The sequence below is a fragment of the Panthera pardus genome, unplaced genomic scaffold (assembly GCF_024362965.1).
Source record: "Panthera pardus isolate Hobbes unplaced genomic scaffold, ASM2436296v1 HiC_scaffold_12, whole genome shotgun sequence".
NCBI classification, from domain to species: domain Eukaryota; kingdom Metazoa; phylum Chordata; class Mammalia; order Carnivora; family Felidae; genus Panthera; species Panthera pardus.
In genome coordinates this window covers 53,288,430-53,297,995 of record NW_026526677.1, presented here as the reverse complement: position 1 = coordinate 53,297,995, position 9,566 = coordinate 53,288,430, and the positions used below count along the sequence as shown (strand labels likewise).

The following is a 9,566-nucleotide window of genomic DNA, read 5'->3' as shown; positions in this document are numbered from 1 at the left end:
TTAATTCAATACTTGGGTTAAATGTTTGATTTGAAGGTGCTTATAAGCCATACCTGTAGATATATACATGACATTCTAGCCTTTACCCTGACCATTGAACTCACCTGGGCCCCTTTCTATTATTCGTCCCTCTGAGACTATTTCAAAGTCATCTTTTTATAGGAGCTCCATTCAATCCACTCTCTCTGTTAAAGCTAGAGTGATCATTTTACAATTCATATGATAGTGTCACTTTGTACCTTGAATCTCTTCAATAATTCCATTGCCTTCTAGATCATGCATAATATTGTTCTCGGTATCAATGCAAGGAATGGAAGAATTTAATAAAAAGAGCAATCTTGTATGAAGCTCAAAGCCTTACATGTAATTTACATTTATTTACACTTCATTTATGTTTATTTTGCTTAATTTGCACATCCCTGACTCTTTGAGCAAGTAATTTCAGAAGCAATGTTCTTTTTGTGTGTGTCATACTCAATGTCCTATTATTTAAAACAACAACAACAACAACAACAACAAAAATAACAACAACAACAACAGCACAGGGTGCGTGGTGGCTCAGTCAGCTAAGCATCTGACTTCATTTCAGCTCAGGTCATGATTTCACAGTTCATGAGATTGAGCCCCATGTCAGGCTCCATGCTGACAGTGCAGAGCCTGCTTGGTATTCTCTCTCTCCATCTCTCTCTGCCCCTCCCTTACTCTTTCCCTTTTTCTCTCTCTCTCAAAACAAATAAATAAATATTTAAAAAATAAAACAACAACAACAACTTGGTGTGAGTAGTGTGTGTATTGAGTGGAGTTGGGTAGGATTCATCTATGTTCCTCTTAAGAAACTGTCCCAGGATAAAAACACCCATTTCCTAAAATCTTCACTGAAAGAGAAGCCATAAATTTAATCAAGATGAGCATTTTAAATTACTTGGGAATAAGAAGTAAAGAGTAAAATTGGCATAATGAGATAAGATCCTCTGTGTGTGTGTGTGTGTGTGTGTGTGTGTGTGTGTTGACATTTTCTTTGCTGTCTGTAGTGCCCTTAGGCAGCTCAGAAGATACCCAGACGGGGCTGCTTTATCCATGCCACAGTTACAAACCATCATACTTATTTGCTCTTTAATTTATCTATCCACACCTACATTATGAGCTCCTTGAAGGCTGAAACTTAGTCCTAAGCATCTTCTTATGCCCTTTGGTATGAAAGTATGTGATATAACATGTGTTCTCAATAAATGTTTCATACACCTTCAAACTTCACCAGAAACCCCTTCCTTTCTGCCATTATCCCTAACTTTTCCTTTCTTCCCTATTCAGTTTAGATTCCATAGTATATAATTGCAGTCATTGTCATGTTAACCCTAAACTCAACTTGTTCTAAAGTCAACTGTCCTCCTTACATATTCAGTTAAAAAAAAAAAAAGAATCTTAATGAATCTTAGTGAAGTTAGCTCTGTATGTTGGGGCAGCTGGATAAAACGACTGTGCAAGACATACTGATATTACTGTTAATATATTAAGACGGTACATCACCATACTTGCCAGCTTTCAGCTTCTCAAATGCATCAGATTTCTCCTTTTCTCTTCTGCCTGTGCTTTCTCTTTATTTATTTATTTTTGTTTGGCAATTCCTATTTAGGCTTCAACTACAAATCCCCTCAGATAATATTAGATTAGTATCTCTTATATACATTCTCACTGCACAAGGTACTTTTTATTTCAAGACTTACCACAACTTTAATAAAATGATTGCTTGTATACTTAGTTGTTTAATATCTATTCCCCCATTATGTGTCATCAAGGGCCAGGTTCACGCCTGCCTGCCTTGTTTACCATTGCATTCCTATCATTTACAATCTCTTAGGTTGTAATAGGCATGCAATAAGCATTTGCTGAATAAAGGAGTTGAAATGAATAAGTTTTAATTAATGAATGAAATCCATTTGCTTAGAGGGAGTCTACTTGGATTTGTAACTCTAAATAATCAAAGAAAAATTATGGAGAGTCATGGAAAAAGAATTTTTCCACAGAAAGGTGATAGTTGTTTCCCCACTTATTCCTCAGAGCTCTTCTTTAAATTAAGCATTTCCAAGTTATCATTCCCTTACTATAGATGCAGAAACTGATTTCTAGAACAGTTAAAGTACTTTTTTACAGCACAAGGGAGGGATGAGTGGAATAAGCGATAAATTCCAGATTTTTAGCCATAAGACATTGAAAGTAAACTTCCTTCTTGATCTGATGGGCAGTTGTACACAGGATTCTATTGGAAGGTTGAGACCATACCCTGGCTAGATAGCTATGATTTTCAGATTTGTGTGTGCTTTGTGTTAGAGGTTTGCTCTAGACAAATAGATTAGTAGCCTATAGTCTAAAAATGGATTGAACACAAAATTAGTAATGATTCTTCACTGAGGGAAGATGGACAGAATTGCCAAGCAAGAGTGAACATTGAAATAAGTATCTAAAAAGAGAGGCCTCTTCACATCTGGAGAGATGAAGTCCCAGTGAGAAATAGCTCCAGGGTTTTGTTATATAAGGCTAGAAGTAGATGCATTTCAGACATTTATGGATTTTCCACTATGAAATACTCTCTGCTAGGGATTCACAAGAAAATGAAACAGTCCTTGCACCAGAAGTCTTAGGAGTTTTATACTGAGCCGACACATGGTAGATATGATTCTTTATCAAATTACTGATCAAACTAGATAAAGACCCTCATGAGGCTCAGGTGTGCTGCTATCATGGATTCCAGAATTTCCAAGCCCACACTAATATGAACAAAGGTGTAAGTTCCTAAGCTGGGAAAGTGTTAATTTGGTCGAACCTTTGCTCATGGCCTAGACTGACTTGGGGCCTTCAGACCTGAGGCTTATAGGTCTCCTGGGTTCAGAGGGCCTCTGTTCTAACTTGTCTCAAATCCCCAGAGACATAAGAGACGTACATTTGCACTCCACTCCTCTGGGCTCTGTATTGGTTCTTCCCTACTGTGAGCATGATCTTACGTCTGTCCTTACTGCCCTGGGAACTGCTTCTTTTGTTCTTTGGTCTGTTTTTTACCTGCTGTGTTTTTGCACTCTCTGATCATCACCTTGCCTTTGCAAAGTAGTTCCGGGACCAGGATCTACAAGGTATAAGCCGGTGGTGAGGAAAGCAGAACTATTAGGGAGTAATAGCAGGGAGCAAAGTCAATGAGAATAGGAGCTGGTGAAGAGGAGAGGAGGAGTGGGGAAAGACAGGGCTCTGAGGAAGAGGAATAGACAAGATTACAATTCTGCATATAGATTATAAAGCTGACACTCATGCTAAGAGAATGGTATGATAGACAGGTGTCTATTAGGAGCTTAATTCTGAGCCCCTCTCACTGTTTTTCCTCAAATGTTTCTAGGTTTTTCTGGTCAAAATTTATAATGTTACAGATGTAGGTGTGCCTGGGTGTCTCAGTCGGTTGAGCGTCCAACTTCAGCTCTGTTCATGATTTCACGGTCCATGAGTTTGAGCCCCACGTCGGGCTCTGTGCTGACAGCTCAGAGCCTGGAGTCTGCTTCAGATTCTGTGTCTCCCTCTCCCTCTGCCTCTCCTCCGTTCATGCTCTGTCTCTCTCTGTCTCAAAAAATAAACATTAAAAAAAAGAATTTAAAAAATATAGTGCTACAGATGTAAAAATAAATAAATAAAAGAGAATGAGTGGTCATGATACATTTAGAACTGACCATTTCAGGCTGGGACCAGACATATGGAGATTGAAATTCCATATGCCACCTCAGAGATTATTAGGTTATCCTATATGTGTAAGCATGACTTTGTATTTGTGAGTGCATTTATGAATGCTCTGAATGTCCTGTTCTTTTAGGATGATGGGGCAAAATCCACCCACCCTACACACCACAGAGAGACACAAATACAAAATAGAGTTGAACAGCTGCTTTCTGGAATGGGTCTCAAAAGAATCTTTTTGTGACCCATGGACCAACCATGGATATTCCTCTCCCTAAAATGGGGCAGAAGAAAGATATTCACATAGACACACTTAGCATAAAAAAGAGAAATAAAGGCAAGGTATGGATTATAATACTCCATGATCAAGGTATTGCTGATGGACCTGTCCTGTGTTTAGTTTGGTGCTGGAGGAGACAGAGAACATAGAGATATAGCCTATATTCCTAGCCTTAGGAGAGAGGAGAAAAATGCTCAGCAGTCAGTCAGAGACCAGTAAGTAAGGTGGGAATAGAATGCTTGCTAAATGCAAAATCCTATTCAGGAAACTGTAATCAAAGAGACTGTGATCAAAGAGTACTAATAGATTAAAGAGAATGTATAGTTAGTAACACCAGGGAGGTTTCAAGAATGGAAATGTAAAGCCACAGACCTCTTTTTATGTATCTAGAACTTTTTATGTATCTAGAACTTTCCTCTAGGTGAGGAAAGTGCTACTAATTTCCCACATTTAGCTGCGTCCTTCCTTCCAGACCATCTTTCAGTAGTGTGCGGTGACTGTGAATCCCCTAGGTTTGTTTGGTGGGAGTCTTCATCTCACCAAAGTATTTAAATATGGAAGTATTTAATATGGAAAGCAAGTTTTCATGCTTTTCCAGATCTTTAATTTTCCAGAGTTTAAGTGGAGGGACCTACATTATATTATTATGGTAGGCTTTGAGGATATAAACTTGAGAGAGAGGTGGGTGAATGACAGGGTGTTCACAACACTATTTGGATGATCCAGTTCATTAGTATCAAGTCCAATGGGCCTCTGCCACTCATTTATTCAACAAGAACTTGTTGAATATTCTGTGGCAGACACTGTTCTAGGGATAGAACAGTGAAATAAGCAGACATGATATCTATCCTCTTCAAGTTTACCATTTGTTAAGTGAGAAAGCTAAGTAAAATAAAAAGAAGAGTGTGGGAAGTGCTCTGAATGGCTACTGTGGTGTGCCAGGAGTGTACCTGGGAACATTACCTAATTTGGATATTGTTCAGGAAAGCTTGCTGTGTACTGTAGGGAAAGCTAGCTAGAGAAAGAGAGAAATGGACCAAGCTAACAAAACTTCCAAGAACAAATGTAGGTGGAAAAGAAATCAGACAAGAGTATTCCCCAAAGCTGAAGTTTAAATTGGGGGGTGACACATTCCATGGACTAAAGGCATCTCACTTTTGACATAGGAAAGAGCTTTATGGCCCTATGTGGAGCTTGAACCCATGATCCTGGGTTCATGACCTGAGCCGAAATCAATAGTCAGATGCTTAACCAACTCAGCCCCCAGGTGCCGCTACATATTTTTTACTTTTTAAAAAAATATTCTGAAGTTTTGTTACCCATTAATTATACTACCAGCTGATCTTCTCTGTATCATTCCAACTTCAGTATGTGTGCTAAGGAAGCCAGCAGTATTTTGGTGTCTTTTGATTCCTATACACAGGGCTTTACCTCATTCTTTTTAGAAGTTATATACAGTAAATGTTAAAATTATTCCCACGTTAAAAATTAAAATGGTGCCAGCTTTTCAATTTTTATTTTTTGATATTTTAATTTCACTCAAATTTTGTATTATAAATGTTGCTGCTGTGAATATCGTTAGGCCACTTATTTATTTATATAGCTGTATCTGTGGAAGCATTCATATATTTGGAACTTTTGGGACAATGTATATGTGCACTTTATGTTTTGATTCATATTGGCAAATTAGTATCTAAGAATGTTACACAGTAAACCCTTCTAAAAGAGTTATAACAGCTCTTATTTCCTCAGACCCTTCACAGAATTGGCTGTTATCACTCATACCATCAATCTTTTTAAAGTCTTTATTAATGGTAAATAATATACCTCATCATTCATGTTTTATATTGAACTTACTTATAAGACTGAAAATCTTATACATATTTATTAAACATTAGAGTTTCTTCTCATGTGACTTGATTATTCATATCCATTGTCACTTTTTCCACTTGATTAAAGGGCTTTGCTTCAGTGACTCTAAGAATAGTTTAAATAAATGTATTAAATGGAATTATATATTTTTCATTTGAATTAGTGCATTTGTCATGGAATTTTTTGCCTCCTGTTTAATTATTATTTCTCTGTAATAGTTTGTCCTTCCAGTTTCCAATCTGTGTGTGTGTGTGCGTGTGTGTGTGCGTGTATGTGTGTATATATATATATATATATATATACACACATGTGTATGTGTATGTGTATATATACATGTGTATATATATATATATATATATATATATACACACATACACGCACACACACACACACACACACACATGGTAGGGGATGTGGGATATAAGCAAGGTGGCTTATACATAATTTTGTGGCAGTGAATAGGGAACTGAAATCTTAGCTCCTGAAACCTAGCTCAGTCTTGTCTATGCATTAGCCTCTGCTGTAACTGAATCTACTTTTAAAGAAATGAACTGCACTTAGATTTGAGTACCGAAGATATTTACTGCTGCTGACTGCCGGACTTGCTATTTCTTCCTATCTGGAATTACAGTCTTTCCATCTTTTTTCCCCTCTCTAGTTGGGAAAGACTCTACATCACATGTACCTTTAATTGCTCAAGGAAAATTGGTACATTTGAGTTAGAATGCAGAGGTCTTGCTGACAGATGACGGTACATGGGATGGAACAGCCAATGCAAGGGTAGCAATAAGTGGATGTAATACAGAGATACTTAGGGAACAAACCTGTAATATGACACTTGTTTGGAAGATGAATAAGATGATTGTGTGTGAGAGGATATGATTAAGATAATTTCAAGGCTTCTAGATTGAGAAACTGTGTTATACTATCATTTGCTAAATTGGAAAACATTATAGGAGAAACAGATTTGAACATGCTGAGTTGGATGCGCATGGGATTTCTAACATGGCAGACATTGGGTAACTAATTCCAAAGCTAAGGAGAGAGGATTGTCTTCAAAATTAAAAAGTTCAGAATCTTCAACATAGGAGTTACAAAGTCATGGCATTTGGGGTTATCATCCAGGTGGAGTTTATTAACCTAGAAAGCAGCAGACATATATAGAGCACTACAGAATGCTAACTACTCAAGACCAGGTGGAAAGAAAAATGAGTGAATACTGAAGTTGGAGAAAAGATTTGTGTATCATGTCACAAACAGAAGAGTTTTGGAAGAAAGGCCCCGCTGTTTCATAAGTCTCACCAGAATGAGTCATTGTATAGATTAGACAGGGGCATGAATGCTGTGGCATAACTCTACCCGGAGACTGGGCTCCCTCTGCTGGGATGTCTTCTGTGAAGGTTCAGAGCAGGGTTCCATTCTTTCCTTGAGACCAATGTGACAGAGTGAGTTATTGGAGAATACCTTTTCTTGGAAACTTTTCCAACTTGGTAATATCTGAAGACAGAGTAAACCACTTAAACCTTAGAATCTAGGGAAGAATATTCTTTGTCTCCTCTTTATGTTGGTGAACTTTGCTACAATATTGATGAGAACGAGGGCAGATGCTCCACTGCAGAGAAAGAGCAAAAAAGAAAAGAGACTGCATGGTCTATTTTGGTGTTGGACATTGGTCCTGCCTTTGTTTAGCCCCTTGGGACCCTACAGTTATTATTCCAGTTCACTAGGGTGGGAACTTCACATTGAACTTTGTTGCAAATTCCTAACTAGTCATTGTTTCTCTGCCTAATAGTGTTTTGTGTACATATTTTCCTAGAAACCTTCCTGGGTTCCTGGTAAGGAGGCAGGACTAAAATTGTATGACTGGAGTTATGTGACTTGTGTCTCTGTGAAAAAATTATTTTGATCCCACTTCTATTATGACTTAAAATTGTAACTGAAAGTTTGGCAAGTATTTTTAGTCAAGAGAAGAGGCAAAGGATAGCTTATCCCTTTACAGAGCTGAAAGTGAGGGGATAATATTGAAGAAGACTCAGAGGTGGATGTCTGTAGATCATCGTAACAATCAGCCACAAAATTTTTATTTTCAGTCTATGAGACACATCCAGTCCAAGACCATAATGACCACATTCAACTTGAGCAGCTTCAATTCAGGCCCTTTCATCCTACTGGGAATCCCAGGGCTGGAGGAGTTCCATGTCTGGATCGGGATTCCTTTTTTCATTATCTACCTTGTGGCCCTTGCAGGCAACAGTGTCCTTCTCTACCTTATTTCCATGGAACGCAGCCTTCATCAGCCCATGTTCTTTTTCCTCTCCATGCTGGCTGTTACAGATCTCATCCTATCTAATACATGTGTACCCAAAACATTCAGCGTCTTCTGGCTAGGTCCTCAGGAAATCACCTTTTCTGGATGCCTTACTCAAATGTTCTTTCTTCACTATAGCTTTGCCATGGATTCTGCCATCCTGTTAGCCATGGCATTTGATCGCTATGTTGCTGTTTGCTTCCCCCTAAGATATACCACTATTCTTACCCGTCAGATTATTACTAAAATTGTAATGGCTATTGTTAGCAGGAGCTTTTGCATCATCTTCCCATGTGTGTTCCTATTAAAACGACTACCTTTTTGCCGAACACTCATCATCCCCCACACGTACTGTGAGCACATAGGCATAGCCCAGCTTGCCTGTGCGGACATCTCCATCAACATCTGGTATGGATTTGCTGTGCCTGTAATGACTGTTACATCAGACCTGATCCTCATTGGCATCTCCTACACTCTCATCCTTCGTGCCATCTTTAATCTTCCATCCCAAGATGCCCGCCAGAAAGCCCTCAACACGTGTGGTTCCCATGTTTGTGTCATTCTTATATTCTACACACCAGCAATGTTCTCTGTCCTCACCCACCGTTTTGGTCACAATATTCCTCACTCCTTCCACATACTGACTGCCAACCTCTACGTAGCCATCCCTCCTGCACTCAATCCAATCATCTATGGGGTGAAGACCAAGCAGATTCGGGAAAAAATCATCCTACCCTTCTTCCCTAAAGGGAACTATTGACATGAGACTGAGAGCTTGGGAAAGGAAACAGGTAACCATATTTATTTTGGAATGCATTTTATTTTTTTACAGCTAAAATATCTACAATGGTGATTTAAATACATATGAAATCTTAAAAGTCTTCCATGTGTTATAGGAATCAATAAGACAAAGTAAGGAAGTAGATATCAAGAAAGACAAAAAAAGTTGAAGAAGATATGTTTTCCTGAGACAATAGATCAGAGGGTAATTTCTGTCTTATTTTGAGATAGATTTCCAAGACTTATGGGATAAGATACTGATCATATATAATGTGGATAGATATTATTCTTAATAAAAAGGTTAAAAGAGATGACTAAGGGTCTAATAATTTAAGATACCTCTGTTGGATATTTTCCAGATGACAGTTGGCAAAGCTAACAGCAAATGATTACCTTCCTTTAAGAATCACCAAGGAAAATTAGTCATCTACAAACAGGGTTCTCAAACATTAGTGAGTATCAGAATCACCTAGGCAATTTGGTAAAAATGCGAAGTCCCAGGCTCTATCTTACTTTAATGGGACTCAGTATTCTTTAACAGTTCTCTAAGTGATTCTGAGACCTAAGAAATCTTGGATCCTTCCAAATCAGAAAAGTCCTGCTCCTTTGAAAAAC

The 9,566-nt window shown here is 38.2% G+C and overlaps 1 protein-coding gene across 1 annotated transcript; it reads left to right on the top strand.

Annotated features, from left to right (window-relative positions):
• Positions 1-7,956: 7,956 nt before the first annotated feature.
• LOC109260016 (olfactory receptor 52H1-like) lies at positions 7,957-8,931 on the top strand. The gene has a single exon (XM_019438003.2). The coding sequence runs from the start codon at positions 7,957-7,959 to the stop codon at positions 8,929-8,931; it is 975 nt and encodes a 324-aa protein (XP_019293548.2).
• Positions 8,932-9,566: the final 635 nt, after the last annotated feature.